Source organism: Cherax quadricarinatus, chromosome 12 (assembly GCF_038502225.1).
Source record: "Cherax quadricarinatus isolate ZL_2023a chromosome 12, ASM3850222v1, whole genome shotgun sequence".
NCBI lineage: Eukaryota > Metazoa > Arthropoda > Malacostraca > Decapoda > Parastacidae > Cherax > Cherax quadricarinatus.
The window spans coordinates 51,591,870-51,618,761 of NC_091303.1; the positions used below are offsets into that span (position 1 = coordinate 51,591,870).

The window sequence follows — 26,892 nt, forward strand, 5'->3', positions numbered from 1 at the left end:
TGACTCACACTGCCACATGTGGAGCCTGGCAGGTACTGACTCTGCCACATGTGGAGCCTGGCAGGTACTGACTCACACTGCCACATGTGGAGCCTGGCAGATACTGACTCACACTGCCACATGTGGAGCCTGATAGGTAGTGACTCTCACTTCCACATGCGGAGCCTGGCACGTACTGACTCACACTACCACAGGTTGAACTTTACAGGTACTGACTACCACTACCACAGGTTGAACTTTACAGGTACTGACTACCACTACCACAGGTGGAGCCTCGCAGGTACTCAGTACTACTAACAGAGGCGGAACCAAGCAGGTACTGACTCACACTACCACAGGTGGAACCTGGCAGGTACTGATTCACACTACCACAGGTGGAACCTGGCACGTACTGACTACCACTACCACAGGGGGAGCCTGGCAGGCACTGACTATCACTACCACAGGTGGAGCCTGGCACGTACTGACTACCACTACCACAGGTGGAACGTGGCATTTACTGACTCTCACTACCACAGGTGGAACCTGGCAGGTACTGACTCTCACTACCACAGGTGGAACCTGGCAGGTACTGACTCTCACTACCACAGGTGGAACCTGGCAGGTACTGACTCTCACTACCACAGGTGGAACCTGGCAGGTACTGACTCTCACTACCACAGGTGGAACCTGGCAGGTACTGACTCTCACTACCACAGGTGGAACCTGGCAGGTACTGACTCTCACTACCACAGGTGGAACCTGGCAGATACTGACTCTAACTACCACAGGTGGAACCTGGCAGGTACTGACTCTCACTACCACAGGTGGAACCTGGCAGGTACTGACTCTCACTACCACAGGTGGAACCTGGCAGGTACTGACTCTCACTACCACAGGTGGAACTTGGCAGGTACTGACTCTCACTACCACAGGTGGAACCTGGCAGGTACTGACTCTCACTACCACAGGTGGAACCTGGCAGGTACTGACTCTCACTACCACAGGTGGAACCTGGCAGGTACTGACTCTCACTACCACAGGTGGAACCTGGCAGGTACTGACTCTCACTACCACAGGTGGAACCTGGCAGGTACTGACTCTCACTACCACAGGTGGAACCTGGCAGGTACTGACTCTCACTACCACAGGTGGAACCTGGCAGGTACTGACTCTCACTACCACAGGTGGAACCTGGCAGGTACTGACTCTCACTACCACAGGTGGAACCTGGCAGGTACTGACTCTCACTACCAAAGGTGGAACCTGGCAGGTACTGACTCTCACTACCACAGGTGGAACCTGGCAGGTACTGACTCTCACTACCACAGGTGGAACCTGGCAGGTACTGACTCTCACTAAACTTTGTTTACACGAACTTTCCAGTTTCAGTATTTAGAACAATGTTAAAAGTAATTACAAACTGGTTATCCACAAAATAATTCCACCATATTTAAGTTAATCCTTCCACCAGTTCATTTGTTCTGATTATATAAAAGCATAATAATATTTTCATTGGTGAAGCGCTAAACCCATTTGGGTCAGCGCAGAAAGGACTAGAATCTCCATTTCCAAAGGGGAGAATGTTCAAAGAATAATTCAAAGAGAATTTAAAACAAACAAATCTTTGCTAAGATCCTTTGGGGATGTTGTAGAGCGAAGCCAACCCCTCCCTGGTTCCACTTGTTGTAGATTGAAGCCAACCTCTGCCTGGTTCCACTTGTTGTAGAGTGAAGTCAACCTCTGCCTGGTTCCACTTGTTGTAGAGTGAAGTCAACCTCTGCCTGGTTCCACTTGTTGTAGAGTGAAGTCAACCCTTGCCTGGTTCCACTTGTTGTAGAGTGAAGCCGACCCCTTCCTGATTCCACTTGTTGTAGAGTGAAGCCATCGCCTGCCTGGTTCCACTTGTTGTACAGTGAAGCCAACCACTGCCTGGTTCCACTTGTAGAGTGAAGCCAACCTTGTTCCACTTGTAGGGTGAAGCCAGACCCTGCCTGGTTCCACTTGTCGATTGAAGCCAACCCATGCCTGGTTCCACTTGCAGAGTGAAGCCAACACCTGCTTGGTTCCACTTGTAGTAGAATGAAACCAACTCCTGCCTACTTCCCCTTGTTGAATGGAACCAAAACCTGCTTGGTTCAATTTGTAAGTAGAATGAAGCCAACCCGTGTCTGGTTCCACTTGCACAGTGAAGCCATCCCCTGCCTGGTTCCACTTGTTGTAGAGTGAAGCCAACCTCTGCCTTGTTCCACTTGTTGTAGAGTGAAGCCAACCCGTGTCTGGTTCCACTTGTAGAGTGAAGCCAACCTCTGCCTGGTTCCACTTGTTGTAGAGTGAAGCCAACCTCTTCCTGGTTCCATTTGTTGTAGACTGGAACTAGCCGCTGCCTTTTTCCACTTGTTGTAGACTGAAGCCAGCCGCTGCATGGTTCCATTTGTTGTAGAGTGAAGCCAGCCCCTGCCTGGTTCCACATGTAGAGTGAAGCTAGCCGCTGCGTGGTTCGATTTGTTGTAGAGTGAAGCCAGCCGCTGCCTGGTTCCACTTGTTTGTAAAGTGAACCATCCCAAGCCTGGTTCCACTTGTTGTAGAGTGAAGCTAACCTCTGCCTGGTTCCACTTGTTGTAGAGTGAAGCCAACCCCTGCCTGGTTCCACTTGTTGTAGAGTGAAGCCAACCTCTGCCTGGTTCCACTTGTTGAAGAGTGACGCCAGCCTCTGCCTGACTCCACTTGTTGTAGTGTGAAACCAACTTCTGCCTGGTTCCACTTGTTGTAGAGTGAAGTCAACCCTTGCCTGGTTCCACTTGTTGTAGAGTGAAGCCGACCCCTTCCTGATTCCACTTGTTGTAGAGTGAAGCCATCGCCTGCCTGGTTCCACTTGTTGTACAGTGAAGCCAACCACTGCCTGGTTCCACTTGTAGAGTGAAGCCAACCTTGTTCCACTTGTAGGGTGAAGCCAGACCCTGCCTGGTTCCACTTGTCGATTGAAGCCAACCTATGCCTGGTTCCACTTGCAGAGTGAAGCCAACACCTGCTTGGTTCCACTTGTAGTAGAATGAAACCAACTCCTGCCTACTTCCCCTTGTTGAATGGAACCAAAACCTGCTTGGTTCAATTTGTAAGTAGAGTGAAGCCAACCCGTGTCTGGTTCCACTTGCACAGTGAAGCCATCCCCTGCCTGGTTCCACTTGTTGTAGAGTGAAGCCAACCTCTGCCTTGTTCCACTTGTTGTAGAGTGAAGCCAACCCGTGTCTGGTTCCACTTGTAGAGTGAAGCCAACCTCTGCCTGGTTCCACTTGTTGTAGAGTGAAGCCAACCTCTTCCTGGTTCCATTTGTTGTAGACTGGAACTAGCCGCTGCCTGGTTCCACTTGTTGTAGACTGAAGCCAGCCGCTGCATGGTTCCATTTGTTGTAGAGTGAAGCCAGCCCCTGCCTGGTTCCACATGTAGAGTGAAGCTAGCCGCTGCGTGGTTCGATTTGTTGTAGAGTGAAGCCAGCCGCTGCCTGGTTCCACTTGTTTGTAAAGTGAACCATCCCAAGCCTGGTTCCACTTGTTGTAGAGTGAAGCTAACCTCTGCCTGGTTCCACTTGTTGTAGAGTGAAGCTAACCTCGGCCTGGTTCCACTTGTTGTAGGGTGAAGCAAACCCCTGCCTGGTTCCACTTGTTGTAGAGTGAAGCCAACCTCTGCCTGGTTCCACTTGTTGTAGAGTGACGCCAGCCTCTGCCTGACTCCACTTGTTGTAGTGTGAAACCAACTTCTGCCTGGTTCCACTTGTTGTAGAGTGAAGGCAACCTCTGCCTGGTTCCTCCTGTGTAGAGTGAAGCCAACCTTTTCCTGGTTCCACTTGTAGAGTGAAGCCAACCCCTGCCTGGTTCCACTTGTAGAATGAAGCCAACCTCTGCCTGGTTTCACTTGTTGTAGAGTGAAGCCAACCTCTTCCTGGTTACATTTGTTGTAGACTCTAACCAGCCGCTGCTGGTTCCAATTGTTGTAGACTGAAGCCAGCCGCTGCCTGGCTACACTTGTTTGTAAAGTGAACCATCCCCCGCCTAGTTCTACTTGTTGTAAAGTGAAGCCAACCCCTGCCTGCTTCCATTTGTTGCAGATTGAAGCCAACTGATGTCTGATTCCATTTGTAGAGTGAAGTCAACCCCTGCCTGGCTACACTTGTTTGTAAAGTGAAGCAAACCCCTGCCTGGTTCCACTTTTGAAGTGAGGCCATCCCGTGCCTTTTTCTACTTCCTGAAGAGTGAAGCCATTCCCTGCCTAGTTCCACCTGTAGAGTGAAGCCAACCCCTGCCTTGTTCGACTTGCTGAGTGAAGCCAACCCTTACCTGGTTCCACTTGTGGTAGAGTGAAGCCGACCCCTTGCTGTTTCCACTTGTTGTAGAGTGAAGCCAACCTCTACGTTGTTCCACTTGCTGTAGAGTGAAGCCATCGCCTGCCTGGTTCCACATGTAGAGTGAAGCCAGCCGCTGCCTGGTTCCACTTGTTGTAAAGTGAACCATCCCCTGCCTGGTTCCACTTGTTGTAGAATGAAGCCAACCTCTACCTTGTTCCACTTGCTGTAGAGTGAAGCCAATCTCTGCCTGGTTCCACTTTTTGTAGAGTGAAGCCAACCTCTGCCGGGTTCCACTTTTTGTAGAGTGAAGTCAACCTCTACCTGGTTCAACTTGTAGAGGAAGCCAACCTCTGACTGGTTCAACTTGTAGAGTTAAGCCAACCTGTGCCTGGTTCCATTTGTTGTAGAGTGAAGCCGACCCCTTGCTGTTTCCACTTGTTGACGAGTGAAACCAACCTCTACCTTGTTCCACTTGTTGTAGAGTAAAGCCAATCCCTGCCTGGTTCCACTTGTTGTAGAGTGAAGCCAACCTCTGCCTGGTTCCACTTGTTGTAGAGTAAAGCCAACCACTGGCTGGTTTCACTTGTTGTAGAGTGAAGCCAACCTCTGCCGTGTTGCACTTTTTTAGAGTGAAGCCAACCTCTACCTGGTTCCACTTGTTGTAGAGTGAGGCGAACCTCTGCCTGGTTCCACTTGTTGTAGAGTGAAGCCAACCTCTGCCTGGCTCCACTTGTTGTAGGGTGAAGTCCACCTCTACCTGGTTCCACTTGTTGTAGAGTGAAGCGAACCTATGCCTGGTTCCACTTGTTGTAGAGTGAAGCCAACCTCTGCCTGGCTCCACTTGTTGTAGGGTGAAGTCCACCTCTACCTGGTTCCACTTGTTGTAGAGTGAAGCGAACCTATGCCTGGTTCCACTTGTTGTAGAGTGAAGCCAACCTCTACCTTGTTCCACTTGTAGAGTGAAGCCAACCTCTGCCTGGTTCCATTTGTTGTAGACTGGAGCCAGCCGCTTCCTGTTTCCACTTGTTGTAGACTGAAGCCAGTCGCTGCTAGGTTCCACTTGTTGTAGAGTGAAAAAAGCTCCTGCCTGGTTCCATATGTAGAATGAAACCAACCGCTGCGTGGTTCGACTTGTTGTAGTGTGAAGCCAGCCGCTGCCTGGTTGCACTTGTTTGTAAAGTGAACCATCCCCAGCCTGGTTCCATTTGTTGCAGAGTGAAGCCAACCGATGTCTGATTCCACTTGTAGAGTGAAGCAAACCCCTGCCTGGTTCCACTTGTAAAGTGAGGCCAATCCCTGCCTGGTTCTACTTCCTGTAGAGTGAAGCCATCCCCTACCTAGTTCCACCTGTATAGTGAAACCAACCCATGCCTAGTTCGACTTGTTGAGTGAAGCCAACCCTTACCTGGTTCCACTTGTATTAGAGTGAAGCCGACCCCTTCTTGGTTCCACTTTTTTTAGAGTGAAGCTATCGCCTGCCTGGTTCCACTTGTTGTAGAGTGAAACCACCCTTGCCTGGTTGCACTTGTAGAGTGCAGCCAACCTGATTACACTTGTAGAGTGAAGCAAACGTGGTTCCACTTGTAAAATGAAGCCAACCCTTCCCTGGTTCCACTTGTAGAGTGAAAACAACCCCTGCCTGGTTCAACTTGTCGATTGAAGGTAACCCTTGCCTGGTTCCACTTGTAGAGTGAAGTCAACACCTTTATTGGTTCCACTTGTTGTAGAGTGAAGTCAACACCTGCTTGTTTCCAGTTGTTGTAGAGTTAAACCAACCCCTGCCTGGTACTACTTGTCGATTGAATGCATCCCTTGCCTGGTTCCACTTGTAGAGTGAAGTCAACACCTGCTTTGTTCCACTTGTTATAGAGTGAAACCAACCCCTGCCTGGTTCCACTTCTTGAATGAAACCAACATCTGCTTGGTTCCACTTGTTGTAGAGTGAAGCCAACCTCCTGCCTGGTTCCACTTGTAGAGTGAAGCCAACCCCTGCCTGGCTCTACTTGTCGACTGAAGGCAACCCTTGCCTGGTTCCACTTGTAGGGTGAAGTCAACACCTGCTTGGTTCCACTTGTTGTAGAGTGAAACCAACCCCTGCCTGGTTCCACTTCTTGAATGGAACCAACACCTGCTTGGTTCCACTTGCTGTAGAGTGAAGCCAATCCATGCCTGGTTCCACTATTTGTAGAGTGAAGCTAAGCCCTGCCTTATTCCACTTGTAGTAGAGTGAAGCCAGCACCTGTCTGGTTCCACATTTTCGTAGAGTGATGCCAACCCCTGCCTGGTTCCACTTGTTGTAGAGTGAAGCCAACCTCTGCCTGGTTCCACTTGTTGTAGAGTGAAGCCAACCTCTGCCTGGTTCCACTTTTTGTAGAGTGAAGCCAACCTGTGCATGGTTCCACCTGTTTCAGAGTGAAGCCAACCTCTGCCTGGTTCCACTTGTTGTAGAGTGAAGCCAACCTCTGCCTGGTTCCACTTTTTGTAGAGTGAAGCCAACCTGTGCATGGTTCCACCTGTTTCAGAGTGAAGCCAACCTCTGCCTGGTTCCACTTGTTGTAGAGTGAAGCCAACCTCTGCCTGGTTCCACTTTTTGTAGAGTGAAGCCAACCACTGCTGGTTCCACATGTAGAGTGAAGCCAAACCCTGCCTAATTCCATTTGTAGAGTGAAGCCAACTCCTGCCTGGTTCCACTTGTAGAGTGAAGCCAACCCCTGCCTGGTTCTACTTGTCGAGTGAAGCCAACCCGTGCCTGGTTCCACTTGCAGAGTAAAGCCAACCCGTGCCTGATTCCACTTGTAGAGTGAAGCCAACCCGTGTCTGGTTCCACTTGCAAAGTGAAACCAACCCCTGCCTGGTTCCACTTGTTTAGTGAAGCCAAACTTTGCCTTGTTCCACTTGTAGAGTGAAGCCAACCCCTGTCTAGTTCCACTTGCAGAGTGAAGCCAACCCTTGCCTGGTTCCACTTGTATAGTGAAGCTAACTTGTGCCTGGTTCCACTTGTAGAGTGAAGCCAATCCCTGTCTAGTTCCACTTGCAGAGTGAAGCCAACCCTTGCCTAGTTCCATTTGTAGAGTGAAGCTAACCCGTGCTTGGTTCCACTTGTAAAGTGAAGCCAACCCCTTCCTAGTTCCACTTATAGAGTGAAGCCAACTCCTGCCTAGTTCCACTTGTAGAGTGAAGCCAACCCGTGTCTGGTTCCACTTGTAGAGTGAAGCCAACCCCTGCCTAGTTCCACTTGTAGAGTGAAGCCAACCCGTGTCTGGTTCCACTTGTAGAGTGAAGCCAACTCCTGCCTAGTTCCACTTGTAGAGTGAAGCCAACTCCTGCCTAGTTCCACTTGTAGAGTGAAGCCAACTCCTGCCTAGTTCCACTTGTAGAGTGAAGCCAACCCGTGTCTGGTTCCACTTGTAAAGTGAAGCCAACCCCTGCCTGGTTCCTCTTGTTCCACTTGTAAAGTGAAGCCAACTCCTGCCAGGTTCCACTTCTCCCATGCTTTCCTTAGTCTATTTTACTGTATTCACTTTTACATTCTTCAAGGTTCTTGTATTTTTGATCATAGTTGATAAAAAATACTTGAACAAACTTAATGAAAAACTGAACATTTCTGGTGTCACATTTTCGATTTCTGGTGACGGTAAATTACTAGAAGAAAAGTTCTGATATTTTCTGAAATTTAGTTTGCATATGCATATGTCGTGACGAATAGGTAAAACATGCGATTTTGGCTTAAATAGCAACGCTCTTTTTGCCGAATAAGGCAAGCGAGAATTTGTGTTTGCAACGATTTCGAAAAAATCATTCTGAACCTACGAAAAAAATATATTTCATTGTGTTTGTTTATTAATAAATTATTGTAAACTTATCTAAAATATATTTAGTTGGATTAAGCTAAATTAAATTGCGCTTCTTATGATAAGGTTAAGTAAGTTTTCTAAGATTCTGGTACAAAATTATTAATGTTTACATTAACGTAAATGAAAACAATATATCATGGGATCTTGATTCTGAGGACATGTACATAACCTTCACTGCTACGACAAATACTATTACAACTAACCCATCTCTTTGGGAAGGACCTACTTCCACTGGGGAATCCCGCCTACCAGTGACTATGCCCTTATCTGCTACACCTAACGTTACTATATAAGCGCCAGGCTCCTTTCTTCTGCTTCAGATTCTCCAAGACTATGGTGCTCTTCGCACCTACTCCTAGGTTGAGGGACTGATTACCTCATCTTCTGTACATAGTTCTACTGTCTTCAAGTTATGTCCTAGAATTTGTATTGATAAAGCCACTGGATGGCGAAACGTCTACAATAAAGATACGCAGATGTTGCACATGTGTCTTAATTTCATCATATATATATATATATATATATATATATATATATATATATATATATATATATATATATATATATATATATATATATATATATATATTTGTAAGTATCACTATAATATTTATATGCATATTTTTGTCATCCACACCTTATTGATTTTTAATTAACGTTTTCATCTACAATAATTAACGTTAGCAGTTTGACCAGGAACTTAGTTGCCAGACATACTTTTGATACAGACATTGTTTAAAATTAGATCGAATTGTGTCATACTGATGACGATTATATTGACGACGATGACGATGATGATGATTTTGATGACCCTTATACAAAGTACAAATGAGGATGCTGACACTGTGATTTTATTTGAGTATGTATATTCATATATATAAATTGTGTGTATGTATGTGTGTGTGTGTGTGTGCGTGTGTGTGTGTGTGTGTGTGTGTGTGTGTGTGTGTGTGTGTGTGTCCTTAAATGTGTGTATGAATAACCACTAGAAATGAAGAACTTAGTAATTATCACTGTATCGTATCAGTTATCCTCTTGTGCTATCATAAACAGTGGAGAGAGATGTATTACAAAGGCACTGCGTCAACTGACGTTCAGTGGGGCTACGGTCGCCGGGAAAGACCTGATCTAGCAAGGTTTTTAAACGTTTCTTCTGGACTTGCAACGATTTAGCGTTTTCAGTTTCAACAGACTGAGAAAATTTGGAAATTTTAATAACATGATAAATTCAACAAATCACCAAAATATGTGTGTCAGATTAAACACAAGTAAGGAAAGACCATTTTTTGTAAGTAGACTTCAATATTACAGAATAAATCACTGCGCTTATTTCCATTTCTAACATAATTTTTCAGGTTAAACTCTTACTTATTTAACATTGGTACTTGATGTACTAATTTGCACCTTTGTTGGACTCTGCTTGCAAATTAGAAAATAGTAATTTTTACAAAGAAAATACTCTTAATTTGTATTTATTACTGATCTGTTGTTATTGTTGTTCTAAATGCATGTGCTTACGTAGGGTGAGAACGTTACATTTATTTGGCCTACATCACACAAACACTTCTTGCATTTCCTATAATCAGCCAAGTTGGCAGTAATAGGGGCTCCCGGTACTGTAAATGGCTGCTAGTTTAAATGTCAACCAGACAGGTATTTTCTATTAGTTATTAGGCCAATGGCAGTGAGTGAACTCAGTTTGCTTGCTCTCTCTCTCTCTCTCTCTCGTATGATGATATTTATTAGTATTGTATCTGCCTACACTGATGTTCTGTTGCTCACTCTGTGCATATTGCAACTGCTGGTGGTGGCAATATATTAATACTTAAAAACTTCCTTTCTTTTTTACCGTCGATTTTGTTACTCTGTGATCGTTCCTTTATTGGTGAATTGCCATATATCCAGGTACCACAGGTCTTCTGTTTGTACCCGTGTTCGTTATACTATACCAGCTTGCACACATAAAACTCATATTTCTTTTGGTTGAAATGAACTTTTAAAATGAACTTGTAAAATGAGACACTGTGAGTACATTGTTCCGTGAAATTAGAATGATTTATAATCAGTAGTACCCTGAACTGTGCAGAAATATTGTATTAACATGTTATTTTTATTTAGAGTTTTTATTAACACATCGGCCGTTTCCCACCAAGGCAGGGTGGCCCGAAAAACGAAAACTTTACCATCTTTCACTCCATCACTGTCTTGCCAGAGGCTCGTTTACACTACAGTTATAAAACTGCAACATTAACACCCCTCCTTCAGAGTGCAGACACTGTACTTCCCATCTCCAGGACTCAAGTCCGGCCTGCCGGTTTCCCTGAATCCCTTCATAAATGTTACCTTGCTCACACTCCAACAGCACGTCAAGACCTAAAAACCATTTGTATCCATTTGCTCCTATCTAACACACTCACGCATACTTGCTGGAAGTCCAAGCCCCTCGCACACAAAACCTCCTTTACCCCCCTAACACCAGCCTTTCCTAAGACCGAACCCTATCCCAACCTACCCTCTACTACAGATTTATACACTGTTCCATCCACTTTAGATGTCCAAATCACCTCAACAACCCCTCCTCAGCCCTCTGGATAATAGTTTTGGTAATCCTACACTTCCTCCTCATCTCCAAACTGCATATTCTCTGTATTATATCCACACCACACATTGCTCTCAGACATGACATCTTCACAGTCCCCAGCCTTCTCCTTGTTCCAACATTCACCACCCATACTTCACATCCATAGAAGAGCGTTGCTATAACTATGCTCTCATACATTTCCTTCTTTGCTTTCATGAATAAAGTTCTTTGTCTCCACAGACTCCTCAGTGCACCACTCACATTTTTCCCCTCATCAATTCTATGATTCAGCTCATCTTTCATGGACCCATCTACTGACACATGCACTCCCAAAAATGTCTGAATACATTTACCTCTTCCTTTCTCTCTCTAATCTGATTTCCAGTCTTTCGTTTCTATTTATCTGTCATCCTCATCACCTTACTCTTTACTATAATCACCTTTAATTTCCTTCTTTTACATACCTTACCAAACTCTGCAACTTCTCTACATAATCTCCCAAAAGCACAGTGTCATCAGCATAGAACAAATGTGACAACTCCCACTTTGTGTTAGATTCTTTATCATTTGATCCCACACCTCTTGCCAACACCCGAGTATTTACTTCTCTTACAACTCCATCTATAAATATATTGAACAACCATGGTGACATCACACATCCATATCTAAGGCCTACTCATACTGGGAAAAAACTTCCTTCTCTCTTACATACTCTAACCAGAGCCTCACTATCCTCGTAAAAACTCTTCACTGCTTTCAATAATCTACCTCCTATTCCATACATTTGCATCATCTGCCACATTGCCTCCCTATACACCCTATCATAAGCCTTTTCCAAATCCATAAATGCCACAAAAACCTTTTTACCCTTATCTAAATTCTGTTCAGCAGTATGTTTTACTGTAAACACTTGGTCCACACACCCCCTACCTTTCCTAAAGCCTCCTTGTACAACTTACCCTTAACTCTTTCAATAATAACTCATCATACACTTTACCTAGTATACTCAACAGACATTCCCCTATAATTTTTACTCTCTCTTTTGTCCCCTTTGCCTTAATACAAAGATATTCATACTCTCTGCCAGTTCCTAGGTACCTTTCCCTCTTCCATACATTTGTCAAATGAAAAAGCACTAACGACTCCAAAACTATATTTCCACCTGCTCTTAACATTTCTATCTTTATCCCATCAATCCCGGCTGCCTTACCCCCTTTCATTTTACCTACTGCCTCACGAACTTCCCCCACACTCACAACTGGCTCTTCCTCACTCCTACAAGATGTTATTCCTCCTTCCCCTATACACGAAATCACAGCTTCCCTATCTTCTTCAACATTTAACAATTCCTTAGAATATTCCTCCTTCTTCCCGATACCTTAAACTCTCCATTTAATAGCTATCCTCTCCTATTTATAATTATGAAATCCATTCGTTCCCTAGGCTTCCTCAACTTATTAATCTCACTCCAAAATTTGTTCTTATTTTCAACAAAATTTGTTTATAACGTCTCACAAACTTTCTCATTTGCCCTCTTTTTACATTGCTGTATCATTCTCTCAACCTCTCTTTTTTTCTCCGTATACTCGTCCCTCCTTGCATCACTTCTACATTGTAAAAACTTCTCATATGGACACACACACACACACACACACACACACACACACACACACACACACACACACACACACACACACAAACACACATGCTCGCTCCCGCGCGATAAGTAATGTGAGACTATTTACAGGTAGAGTTTGTGGACTCGGACATATTTTGTGCCATTTCTGGAGATATACTTTTTATGCTCGTTGTGACGTTCACGAGACATCGCCTGCAGAGCTTGTGTGTGGACTTCAAAGTTTGCTGTTGAAGTTTCGTCTATCTCTTGAGGACATTGTTGTGTACTTAGTACGTGTTTGTGGAGTAATACTCTTCCCAAAGGACCTTATATGATTTAGTGTTAATGCAGTATCTGTGTAGAACTTAGTCCAAAGTGAGGATTTTAGTTTTCATTGATTATGGTATAATGTTAGTCAAGCTTCGGATTTGTCTGATTTAATATATTGCTCGTATGTATTGTATAATTTAATGTATAAATGGATTTTACACTATTGAGATAACATTTTGAAGATCTAAAAGAACTTAATGTTTTCTTTATCATTTGCTATCTTGTGTACCTTGACATTAATTAAAGGTTCACCGAAATCTTTCCCATTCCTGGATCTTGTGTTTACCTTTGTTTTGTGTACCTGAGCTCTTGGAATTTATATGATTATTGGACCTTCTTGCGGTTGCCAATAACAGGCTGCTGGTATCCTAGGTGGTTACCGTTCAGCAGTAAACAACACAATTAAAAGACTGTCTGGAAGCCAGCACCACGATCATCGTCAATGTATTACGCGCGTTACGTTTCCCATATTGTTTGTCTTACTGCATGACATTATTAACGATTTACCATAAACTTTTTTGTTCACATTAGTGTTGAAGTTTAGCATAATTTCCTGGGTAGAAGGTATACATGTATCTTCACACTGTGAAGGGAGTGGTTAGAGAGGCGTTGCTTTCAATAGGGACGATCCCATGTCAACACTCTTAGAGATTCTGTTAAGCATGAAAGTTCCGAATGCAGTAGACCACGATTCTCCTAATAATTGAAATGAGTTGCTAAAGCTTCCGCAAAAGAAAGATCCTAATTCTGTTTTTAAATAACACCACAAACTCCAGCATTATTACAGAGTATGTCCAATAAATCATTTACCATTCGTGGTTATGAAGAAATGGGGAGGAACGTTCAGCTTTATCTTGAGTTAACAGAAATGCAGGTAAGCAGCCAAGGATGAATGAGAAATGGTTTAGAAGAGTCACCCTCACCCAGGATGGGATTCATTGTACAAGAGGCAGCTGCTGTGGTATCCAGGTGTATGAAGAATGATCCTGACACACATTTCAAGATTTTTAACAATAATGTTTTGGCTCCTCTGTTTAGTACTCCACTAACTGGAACACACACATTCATTGTATCAGCAGAGGAATATGATGACTATGAAACAATCAAAACAAGTGAGTTTGACTCTTACGAACTGGTAACACCAGGCTACCAATACACATTTTGTTGTTTACAATAGACTGTATATACCTAGGTAGACCAACCTTGGCTGTGCCAACTTTAAGCAGACAGCATCATTACACAAGTGTAGCATTATGACAGATAGCATTACACAAGGATTATAACCGTTATATATACCCACCGACATAATTTTTTTTTTATTTACGGATTTTTTACTGATACGGGAGATGGTGGGATACTGATTCACACTTACGAGGTAAAACATTTTCCATCAGAACCGGTTCTTGAATAATAATAATAATAATAATAATAATAATAATAATAATAATAATAATAATAATAATAATAATAAGAGATGAACAAATCTAATTTACCTCTTAGCCAGTACACAAGGAGGTTACAGCCCAACGCCACCTTCTCACACTCCACCTCACATACGAAGTGCTTTTCCACCTACAGTTAAATCCAAGACTTTTCTTGAAAGAATGGAAAAAAATCGTACGTAATGTAGAAGAAAAAAGTTATACCAGTAATCAGTGTCTTAAAGAACAGCGGGAGAATTCGGATAATCCTGGTGGCTTGAGGAGGTTCACTACTTCCACAGAATATATGTAGGAAACAGTGCTGAAAATTCAGATGTTTGGGGTGAGACCACAATATTCGCAGTAGATAACATCTCAAACACATGATACATCCTTGCTTTGCGATTCCACTCTCAGGAAAGTATAAGGAAGGCTAAGAGATATTTTTATACTAATCACGTGCTGCCTTAAATTAAGAAAAGACGGTGAAGGAAGTGATTTCTTATAGATACATTGGAATTTATTTCTTGTCGCAAAGGAATGAGTTTCTATATGCAAATATAGAAACACTGTTAAAAACATTTGGGTATATGGGAAACTTATGAAAAGTAAGTATTTTACACGGAAAAATGCATTTGGATTTTCCGGAGAATTTCTTTCGAAGGATGCCCAACTTTAAATTGGAAACAGCGTAATTTTAGCAGCTTGTATATGCGAGGAACCTGTAGTAAAAGATCATATATTTCCTCAGAGTGCAATAGTCAAGTGTCATGTCAAAGATACAAGGTTTCACAACCTTTATCTTATTCAATAGAAAATAATGAGTCTGTTTTAAGCTTATTTAGTGAGGAAATTTTACCAGCATCACAAGAAGTAAATTTTTCACTTTGTTCTCTTACTAAGATGAATGAGATAGTTAAAATAACACTTACAAATGGTCTTGTTCACGAACAATTTAGTGCTCAGTCACTTGAGGAAGTTGCAGGACTGTAGAAGGCTTCAAAGAAGTTAAATTCTTGGTTTTGTTATTGAAAAGTTGCACTGATGGAGAAATGCACACCTCGTTCTACACTTGACTGCAGAACAGAGACCGTACTGTAAAGAATAATTCTTCCACGGTCTCTTTGTGTACTTGTACTGCACTTTACAAATACTGTTGCGTATTGCTGCTTTGAAGACCAAATCTTCAGATTTTGATTGTATGAGTCCACTACATCTCACAAAACGGTGATCTCATTATTTATTCACTATCATGTGACTAACAACTAGATATACAAAAGCAATTCCCTTAAGGAATATTAATTCACAAGCCCGTGTCTGTGTTCTAGTGAAATTTTTCTCTTAAGTGGTGCTTCTCAGAATAAGTTTCCAACTTTACTTTAAAGATATTTCTTGAAGTATCTTAGGATCACTAACATGATACTTTCTAGTTATGAATGAAAATCACAGGAGGTTTTAAAGCCATTCCTCCAGACACTCAAAAATACCATAAAGGTTATCTTAGTGATTGGGTTAGGATATACCACTATTGTCATTTTTGGTTCGTGAGAGTGAGAGTCGAAGATTGAGACACTTATGCAGCATATGGGAATCTTTATTCAGGAAACGTTTCGCCACACAGTGGCTTCATCAGTCCAATACAAAGAGGAAGGCGTAAGGAGAGGAGTATGAGGTAATCAGTCCCTCAGCCTGGAGTCGATGTGTTCAGGCTGAGGGACTGGTTACCTCATACTCCTCCTCTCCTTACGCCTTCCTCTTTGTATTGGACTGATGAAGCCACTGTGTGGCGAAACGTTTCCTGAATAAAGATTCCCATATGCTGCATAAGTGTCTCAATCTTCAACTTGTCGGTTTTTCAAACCATTCATCACAAGAGTGAGAGTCACTAGGCTATAACCCTTTCCAACCGATTTTTGGACAACAGAGTCCACACTCTTTTACTAATTTTGACAGTGATCTAGCTTGGTTATGCTAGTCATTGTCTACATCTTCATATGTTATCATAGAAAGATTTAAATAGGTTGGTAGAAGCAACAGAAAATCTTGGGGAATAACAGAAAGTATGAAACATCACTATATTACAACTGTACCTTGCTTGTACTTGTCTTTCTCTTGGGTTATTTAAATGAACATCCACACAAAAGCTGTGGAAGTTCATCCAGAGAATTCACAGGCATTAGATTCTCTAGACATATTATTAGATACGCTTTCGGTGGAGAAAATCCATGATATTAAGTACTTAATATCCTAATATGTTTGTCTCTTCAGAGATGTCCCTCAGTAATGTACCATTGGTGAACATGATGTGTATGTTGAAGGAGCTAAGAATGATTCTAGTGAAATACACTATCGTTTCCTGTCATACGAGACTGAGAAGTGTTGACTTCCTTTCAAGAGCTATTGTGACCCAAGGGACGTCAACTTGTAACTCTGCCATATGGATGTGATGGAGCAGCATTAAATGGTTGGTTGTGGCCTCCAGACACTCATTGTCTTCACCTCCTATTTAAACACTTACACAACAGTGTCTACACATTTAAGGTCATAAACGTTTAATATAAGACCCTACTGACTGCATGACTCCTACTGGACCTTTGTGAGCACGTCGTCATATAGATTTATTCTTTCAGACATAAATATTCAACAAAATATGAGACCTTGAAAAAAAATCGCGTTTTCATTTCAGAATCAAAAATATTTGAATAATATGTAAATAAACATCTGTGTACCCCTTGCGACCACAACGCAAACATTATAGATAAGAATCCAACCTACGAGAGTTAAGAAACAAACGGATAATGATTTAGGGTTTCCTTAGTAATGGGGCCTTAACTAAGTGGCCGTTCAATCTGTTTATCAGTAAACCCGCCGCTGGTCAGATCTATCATGTATTTGAAAGTGATATGATGTAAAGACAATGTGTCACAACGAGATTTTGCCTCACAGTTATTGTGTAGAAGCCTGGCTATATGTACAGTGTTAGCAATATTGCACTAGTACAACCATGATGCACTAGTTGTGACATGAGTCGTGATGGCGAGGTGACCAAGTCCAGATTAGTTTGAAATGAATATTAATTTTGTACTCAGATGGTATTGTGCATATTGTAACTAATCGCTAACCAAGTGTTAAATATAAATATATATATATATATATATATATATATATATATATATATATATATATATATATATATATATATATATATATATATATATATATATATATATATATATGATAGTTAAAGAGAGAGAGAGATTATTGAAGAGAAAACTTCATTTCCACACACCTGTTTGTCTGAAGGCCAATTTAATTTCAACACAGTAATTCACAGCTGGGACAGAGGTAATCTCTAAATAACATTTGGTAATCAGGTCACTTAGGGTAATCCTATACTAATTGCATGGCAGGTCAGGCCACATCTTAGTAATGCTTTTCTCCTCTCTGTTCATCACATCTGAAGAGGATGTGATGCACCTCAGTGATAGTACGTTAAGTCTTAATATACAGTGTTTAGCATACACTTTCATGTAATTTAATCATTATATATATATATATATATATATATATATATATATATATATATATATATATTTATATATATATATATATATATATATATATATATATATATATATGAAGAAAAATCTCAACCAGCAGGATTCGAACCTAGATCTTCAGCTCTCCACTAATGAAATTTTCTGCAGTCGTGAAGGATTCTGCTGGCTGCGATATTTCTTTGTATATACTTTCGCTTGTTTATGAAAAGGGCATTGAATGTGTGTGTGTGTGTGTGTGTGTGTGTGTGTGTGTCGTGCCGAATAGGTAAAATTGGTCAGTTAGCAAGAACACATTTTAAATTAAATCATTTCTAAATTTTTCTCTTATACGTTTAAATATATATGTTTTTCATTTAAGTGAGTGTAAAAATTATTAATTTTGTACAAAAGAACCTTAGAAAATTTACCTAACCTTATTATAACAAGCCCAATTTAATTTAGCCTAATCCAACTAAATATATTTTAAATAAGTTTACAATAATTTAATAATAAACCAGCACAGTGAAATATATTTTTTTTCGTAGGCTCAGATTGATTTTCGCAAAATTATTGCATACACAAATTTTCGCTTGCCTTATTCGGCAAGAAGTGCGTTGCTATTTAATCCAAAATCTCAAGTTTTACCTATTTGGCACGACATATATATTCACTTATAAGCTAAAACCCTGAATTCACTCCATAGGCGTTTATTCCAAACGGTATTTACATACTATATAGGATTATTTGTTTATTTTCTCATACACTGGGAGAAAGTGTGTTATGTACATCAACTTGTAAATACCATTACAAATCCTGCCGAAACGTTCACTCTACTCAAAATATGACAAATGAAATGACGAGCTACACGTGTGTGTGTTTTTGGTACACTAACGATTGTTTGTATATTGGTGATGTGAGCACTACGTCCCCGTAAATGTTCCGTCTGTATATATTTACACACGGAGTTCCAGTAATTGCAAAGTGAAGCATGTGGGATGGTAACTATTACAAGGAAGCGTAATCTTCCATCTCTGTATATTGCTGATGCTACTGGTAGTCTTCTTGCTAGAGCTGCAATTGCTCGCTTCACTTTTCCCGCCTCGTGTTATGTTATTGTGCTTTCTGCAAGTGAACTTGCTTGTGCTGCTATTCCTGTTGAAACTGCCATTACTGGGGCTACAGTTCATGCTTCAGTTGGGGGTAGTGGGATGAGAGAAGAAGTCCACCATTTCTTGCGAGGTGAGTTACTCTCACTCCAGAGTCACCTACAAGAGTAGTAGCACCAGCAGGGAGAAGGTGGCAGCCATTAGATGAGTCACCCTCCCTCCATGGCGTCGGGCAGAACCATACAGTTTTTGCGAGGGAGCCGCTGTCTTGAAGCCTGGCAAGGCGAGGTACACCTCCGTTGTCCTGAGAAGCAGACAAGAAGAGCATAAGACAGAGCACATGCCAGAGGCTGACACCAGGAGACAGAGCACATGCCAGAAGCTTACACCAGGAGATAGAGCACATGCCAGAAGCTTACACCAGGAAACAGAGCACATGGCAGAGGCTAACACCAGGAGACAGAGCACATGCCAGAGGCTAACACCAGGAGACAGAGCACATGCCAGAAGCTTACACCAGGAGATAGAGCACATGCCAGAAGCTTACACCAGGAAACAGAGCACATGGCAGAGGCTAACACCAGGAGACAGAGCACATGCCAGAGGCTGACACCAGGAGACAGATCACATGCCAGAAGCTTACACCAGGAAACAGAGCACATGCCAGAGGCTAACACGAGGAGACAGAGCACATGCCAGAGGCTGACACCAGGAGACAGAGCACATGCCAGAGACTAACACCAGGAGGCAGAGCACGTGCCAGAGGCTAACACCAGGAGACAGAGCACATGGCAGAGGCTAACACCAGGAGACAGAGCACATGCCAGACGCTTACAACAGGATACATAGCACTTGCCAGAGGCTAACACCAGGAGACAGAGCACATGCTAGAGACTAACACCAGGAGACAGAGCACATGCCAGAAGCTTACACCAGGAGACAGAGCACATGCCAGAGGCTAACACCAGGAAACAGAGCACATGCCAGAGGCTAACACCAGGAGACTCTGTTATCTATGTCAAGGATGAGTCTAGAAGACCAAACACTAATTACCTTGAATTCGTTCTAAATGTGTGTGTTATGATAGAACAACGGAGGGAGAGGAAAGGGGGATGAGAATGGGAAGAGGAGGGGGAGGAAAGAGACAAGAACATAACGAATAAATTAGTAGGAGAAAAAAAAGTTGAGGATGCAATGAGGAGGAGCATAATGAGAGCGAGGGAATAAGGGGAAGAAAGTGAAAGGGAACAACAGGAATAAGAGAATCAGTGGAAAAATGAAGAGTACGAAGTCGGAAATGAGAAAAAAAGAGGATTAGATAAAAGAAAAGAGACAAACGAGGAGGAGGAAAGAGAAGGGCAGGATAAAAGAGATACGAGGAAATATATAAAGAAGAGAAATCAGGAGGAGAAAGAGGAAAAAGATGAGAAGGAGGAAAGAAAGATGAGAGTATGGGATGACAAACAGAATGAAAAGGAAACAAAAAGAAGAGAATGAGAAAAAGAGAAAAATGTGTTAAGAAAAAGAGAAAAGGAAGAAAATGTGGAGAATGATAGGAGAGAAAATACATGGAATAGAAACACGAGAGCAAAAAAATGATTATAAGAATGTGACTAGATAGAAGAAAAGATGATGAAGTGGAAGAAGAGGAGAAGAAGACTAGGAAGGCAGTGAGGGGAAGTGCCACATATTACGCCCTTTATATCCTGACAGGAAACATGTAATAAATCATTTATGTATTCAGATGAAAAGATGTATGGTAGAGGTATGGTAGTGGTATGGTAGTGGTGTGGTGTTATGGTAGTGGTGTGGTGTTATGGTAGTGGTGTGGTGTTATGGTAGTGGTGTGGTGTTATGGTAGTGGTATGGTGTTATGGTAGTGGTATGGTAGTGGTGTGGTGTTATGGTAGTGGTGTGGTGTTATGGTAGTGGTGTGGTGTTATGGTAGTGGTGTGGTGTTATGGTAGTGGTGTGGTGTTATGGTAGTGGTATGGTGTTATGGTAGTGGTGTGGTGTTATGGTAGTGGTGTGGTGTTATGGTAGTGGTGTGGTGTTATGGTAGTGGTGTGGTGTTATGGTAGTGGTGTGGTGTTATGGTAGTGGTGTGGTGTTATGGTAGTGGTGTGGTGTTATGGTAGTGGTGTGGTGTTATGGTAGTGGTGTGATGTTATGGTAGTGGTGTGGTGTTATGGTAGTGGTGTGGTGTTATGGTAGTGGTGTGGTGTTATGGTAGTGGTGTGATTGTTATGGTAGTGGTGTGGTGTTATGGTAGTGGTGTGGTGTTATGGTAGTGGTGTGGTGTTATGGTAATGGTGTGGTGTTATGGTAGTGGTGTGGTGTTATGGTAGTGATGTGGTGTTATGGTAGTGGTGTGGTGTTATGGTAGTGGTGTGGTGTTATTTTAGTGGTGTAGTGGCATGGAAGTGGTGGAGTGCTATGGTAGTGGTATGGTGCTATGGTAGTCGTGTAGTGGTATGGAAGTGGTGTGGTGACATGGTAGTGGTGTAGTGGTATGGTAGTGGTGCGCTATTTTAGTGAAGTGGTTTGTTAGTGTAGTAGTACCGTAGTTATGTGCTGGTATGGTAGTAGTATGGTAGTGATGTGCTGTGGTATGGTGAGGTAGTATGGTAGTTTTGTGGTATGGTAGTGATGTGGCAGTATTGTAGGTAGGATGGCACTGGTATGGTGGTTGTGTGCTGCTATTGTATTGGTGTGGTGGTAGGGTAGCGGTATAGTAATGTGGTAGTGGGGTATTGGTGGTGCTGTGGTAGTGGCGTAGTGGTATGGTAGTGGTGTAGCGGTGTGGTAGTGGTGTGTTCCTATGGTAATAGTGTAGTGGTATGGTTGCGGTATGGTAGTGGTGTGGCAGTGGTGTGGTGGTATGGTCCTAGCATAGTTATATGTTTGTGTAGTATTATGGTTGTGGTGTGGTAGTATGGCTGTGGTGTAGTGGAATGGTTGTGGTGTAGTGGAATGGTAGTGGTGTGGTGATATGTTAGTGGTGTGGTGGCATGTTAGTGGTGTGGTGGTATGTTAGTGGTGTGGTGGTATGTTAGTGGTGTGGTGGTAAGTTAGTGGTGTGGTGGTATGTTAGTGGTGTGGTGGTATGTTAGTGGTGTGGTGGTATGGCAGAGGTGTGTTGATATGGCAGTGGTGTGTTGGTATGGTAGTAGCGTGGTAGTATGGTATTGGTGTAGTGGTATGGCAGTGTTGTGGTGGTATGGCAGTAACGTTATTATTTGGTAGTGCTGTGGTGCAATGGTAGTGGTGTGGTATGGTAGCGGTGTGGTAGCATGGTAGACGTGTGGTGCATTGGTAGTGGCGTGGTCTTATAGTAATGAAGTGGTGGTATGGTAGTGGTGTATTGGTTTGGTAGTGGTGTGGTGCAGTTGTAGTGGTGTAGCGGTATGGTAGCGATGTGGTGCATGATAGTCGTGTAATGGTATGGTATGGTAGTCCTTTGGCGGTATGGCAGTGGTATGATTATACATATGGTAGTGGTGGTGTGGTAGTAGTGTGGTGGTATAGCAGTATGGTGGTATTGTTTAGTAATGGTATGGAAGTTGTGTGGCGGTATGGTAGCGATGTGATGGTATGGTAGTGATGTAGTATGTTAGTAGTGTAGTGGTGTGATATGGTAGTTGTGTGATGATATGGTAGTATTGTGGTGGTATGGTAGTGGTGTTAAAATTTGGTGGTTGTGTTGCGGTTTGGTGGTATTGTGGTAATGTAGTGGCAGCACTGTAGTGATGTGATAGTAGTGTCGTGGTATACTAGTGGTGTAAGTGGTATGATAGTAGTAATAATGTGCTAGTTGTATGGTGATATTTTATTGTTGCGGTAGTGGTGTGGTATTGATGTGATAGTGATAAGTTAGTGGCATGATAGTGTTGTAGTAATGTTGTGGTGTGGTAATGATGTGGTATTGGTGTGTTAGTGGTAAGGTATAAGCAAACATAATCCTGTTAATAGCATCAATGATGTCAGCAGCAAGGGTCACACTTACATATGATAGACATCAGGAACGGTGGCAGCGCAGGTGAGTGTGGCCTGACCCCCGGGGTTGAAGTGTGTCGGCCTGAGCACCAGTGTGAGCTCCGACGTCTGCGACAACCCACCACGACCATCCTCAATCACGCCCAACCCCATAGCTGAGCTCCTCAGTCGGGCTTCAGGCGTCACCAGTCTCGTGTGCTGCGGGGAGATCTGTGGTGGTGTGGGAGGGAGAGGGATGGTGGTTAGACGAGAATGGGTCGTTTGAGAAGGGAGGGAGATAATCTAACATCAGTGAGGGAGGTTGTGGTTAATCAAAAGTAGGTATGATATACTCGTACAATTTTCTATTATGTATGCATATCACTGTTGAAAGTATTAGTGTTAGTTTCAGACAAACACAATACAAACATTTCTGAAGTTGAAATACTACTTTTTAATATAAAAATTCTTTTTTTTTATTATTATCTATAAGGTTTTCCCCCTCGTGCACAAGATTTGTTTACCCAACATCATAAAATTGGTGCTTTTATTATTCAAAGCCGGAATTACAAAAGTAATATTTGTTGTATCAGTGTTCCGTTGTGTGAGTAGGATCGTAGTAAATTTATTTTGTGTAGGTTAATTTGTTGAGTGGGTCGTAGACGTGACTACTGGCCAGATTCAATAGATGCAACCTGTGTTTTAGACTTCCCTGTGCTTTTCACTATTGATTGAGTCCAGTAAGGGGTGTGACCTTCTCACCACTGTCACGTCTGTGTGTCATTATTCATTGTTGTATGTCACCAATTAATTATACTTTTATATCTGAATGAATAATATTTCTGAGTATTGCTTACGCATGCTAGTTACTCAAAAAAATCTAGAAATCGCCTAGAGATGAGAACTGCCTCTGTCAATGTTTGTCAGTCTTTTTGACTTTTTGACTGTGTTTCTCTTTCTCTCTCTCTCTCTCTCTCTCTCTCTCTCTCTCTCTCTCTCTCTCTGTCCTTCCGTCTGCCATATTTTGTCAGTGGTTAGTGTGGACTTGCTAGCTAGCTGATTCTCACCTTCTCTTTGCTTCTAAGCGTTCGTCTATGGTTTCCTATATCCTTAAATTTCTCTGGTGGTGAGTCAGAGAGTGTACTGGAATTTCCTGTCATGATATCTTTCTGTTCAGAGGCTGGCTTCTGATATTTCTACGTTATTGACTGACTATCAGAGCCGTGGCACATGGAAATACACTGCCCAGTATTCTAACTGGAACTTTGTTAAAGTTTTAGGTCCTCTGTATGTTCATCTTTGGGTGTTTGATGGTTGCTTTTCTTCTTCCATGTTTAAGGTGTTGACTACAGTTTTACAACGCTGTATCTATCTTGGATAGTATAGTTAGAGTGCCTTGGATAATGGAATCCTGTTATCTCATATCATGAGTATACCATATACATTTATATTCCCTCCAATTATTATTACTTATAAAAAAATAATATTGTCTCAAGTGTGGAAAAAGACACTTATGTACAGTTCAGGACATTTATTAAAGGAAACGTTTCGCCACGAGTGGCTTCTTCAGTCCTAATACAGAGAAAACTAAGAAAACATTTGTATATATAGTGGCAGGAGTCAGGTGAGGTGACTCCTGCCACTATATATATACATGTTTTCTTAGTTTTCTCTGTATTAGGACTGAAGAAGCCACTCTGTGGCGAAACGTTTCCTTTAATAAATGTCCTGAACTGTACATAAGTGTCTTTTTCCACATCTTGTCGGTATCACCATACCATTTCCTCATTGTCTCAAGTGTTTGGTATATGAGGAAGAACACTGATTTTTGCATGTATTCTTAATATACTGAGATGCATATATCCTCTAGTATAATAAACTAGTTTTAAGTACAGTGTTTATGTTTAATGTTGTTACCCTCTGAACAATTTTTTAAGGGGTTTATTAAGTACTCAGGTTCACCCTTGGTGAAAAAATATTATTTTAGAAACATTAATTATGGCCTGCATATAGTGTAGATATGTCAGTGATTCGGTTTATGGAATCCAATGCAATGGTAAAGGCATAAATCCATAATATGGTTGATGGCTGTAGAGATGGATGGAAGGATTAGTCGACACTGTGTGATGGAATGAAGAACGGTTGAAGTGGTTAGATGAAAGTGTGATGGAAGGAGGGATGGTCGGGGTAGTTAGTCGAGTGTGTGATGGAAGGAGGGATGGTCGGGGTAGTTAGTCGAAAGTGTGATGGAAGGAGGGATGGCCGGGATAGTTAGTCGAGAGTGTGATGGAAGGAAGGATGGTCGGGGTAGTTAGTCGAGTGTGTGATGGAAGGAGGGATGGTCGGGGTAGTTAGTCGAGTGTGTGATGGAAGGAGGGATGGTCGGGGTAGTTAGTCGAAAGTGTGATGGAAGGAGGGATGGTCGGGGTAGTTAGTCGAGAGTGTGATGGAAGGAGGGATGGTCGGGATAGTTAGTCGAGTGTGTGATGGAAGGAGGGATGGTCGGGGTAGTTAGTCGAGTGTGTGATGGAAGGAGGGATGGTCGGGGAAGTTAGTCGAGAGTGTGATGGACGGAGGGATGGTCGTGATAGTTAGTCGAGAGTGTGATGGAAAGAGGGATGGTCGGGGTAGTTAGTCGAGAGTGTGATGGAAGGAGGGATGGTCGGGGTAGTTAGTCGAGAGTGTGATGGAAGGAGGGATGGTCGGTATAGTTATTCGAGAGTGTGATGGAAGGAAGGATGGACGGGAGGTTATGCGAGTGGATGAGGAAGGGAAGTAGCGATGAAACAGTTAAGAGTGGGTGATGGATCGAGAAAATGATGAAGGGGAGCATGGGTGAGAGTAAGTGATGGGGGAAGAGAGAGGAGTTGATTAGCCGAGAGTGGGCAATGGAGATAGGAAGGGAGGGAGCAGGGGAAGTAAACGAAGGAAGGGAAGAGAGACAAAACCAGACAGAGACATGAATCGGTGTTAGTTGTGAAGAATAGAAAGACACAATACCGTGACTTGTACAATACACAAATAACCAGCACATAAGAGACTAAAACCTATGATGGCGTTTTTGTCCGAGTTACACTATTAACCAGACACACTAACACACGCAGGTAAGGGAGCCAGTGTTTATACGAAAGAAAGGCAGGGACGGGAGAGAGAGGAAGAAAAATAAAAGAAGGAAGTGGAGATAGTGGAAGAGGTAGTCCAGAAACCACAAGTACTAGTACCTGAGGAATCACAAACACTCCAGGAAGCACAAGCATTCCAGGAAGCACAAGCATTCCAGGAAGCACAAGCATTCCAGGAAGCACAAGCATTCCAGGAAGCACAATCACTACAAGAAACTCGAGCATCACAGGAACGACAAGCGCAGCAGGAACCACAAACACCCCACGAACCGTCACATATTTTACTTTATCTTGTTGTGGTATCCAAGGTTCAGCATAAAGCCAGCTGCATCTTCTCCACACTTTTGCATTTAAAAATAGTTTATTTAACTCTTCCGGCTTTTTTTTTAATCGCATAATTGTGTGTGTGTACCATCGTGAGTATGCTAGGTATCAGTTTTACATATTTAACTATTCTAATGCTAAATTCGTTTTAATAATTTCATATATTAACCCTATCATACTGTATAATATAAATTATTGCTTTAGACTATATACGAGGCTTCAGATAATTTATTTTGTTAGGTTAGGTTAGGTAAGATTGGTCAGAAAATAGGATTTTAGTCATGACCCTCCGCTGGAGTTTTTGGTCATCTGACTAAGGTCTTCCGCTGGCCTACCGGTTCACCCTTTCAAAAATAAAAGTTAAGTCAATGATTTTTTTGGTTTTGCTCGTTAAAAGCCTGTCGGCAGGACTGACTTAGTTACTCAACACCCCACCTCAGCTGACTGCTTGGAACCTACTTTTTCAAGCAGGTGTGAGCATGGAACTTAATTGAAGTGTACGTGAGCTATGACCCAGACATATAAGTATTTCTGAGATAACTTTCGACTGGATTATTCTGCCGACTTGTAATTTCTGAGATAATTTACAAAATAAGTGATAATTAGGAACATTAAGTCATTTTTTGTGTTAGTATATAATTATTTAAAGACTCTCGTATCTTTTGTACTTAAAGTTATTTGTAAGCAAACAATTTAATTTT

General features: G+C 42.3%; 1 protein-coding gene across 1 annotated transcript in view; it reads right to left on the bottom strand.

Annotated features, from left to right (window-relative positions):
• Positions 1-18,399: 18,399 nt before the first annotated feature.
• Positions 18,400-26,892, bottom strand: part of LOC128686548 (uncharacterized) — a 459,000-nt gene continuing 450,507 nt past the window's right edge. The window contains exons 5-6 of the mRNA XM_070084371.1: positions 22,777-22,976; positions 18,400-19,074 (exon numbers count right to left, since the gene is read on the bottom strand). Of these exons, the coding sequence (XP_069940472.1) occupies positions 18,930-19,074; positions 22,777-22,976 (345 nt within the window). The 3' untranslated portion in view covers positions 18,400-18,929. The remainder of the gene's footprint in view (positions 19,075-22,776; positions 22,977-26,892) is intronic.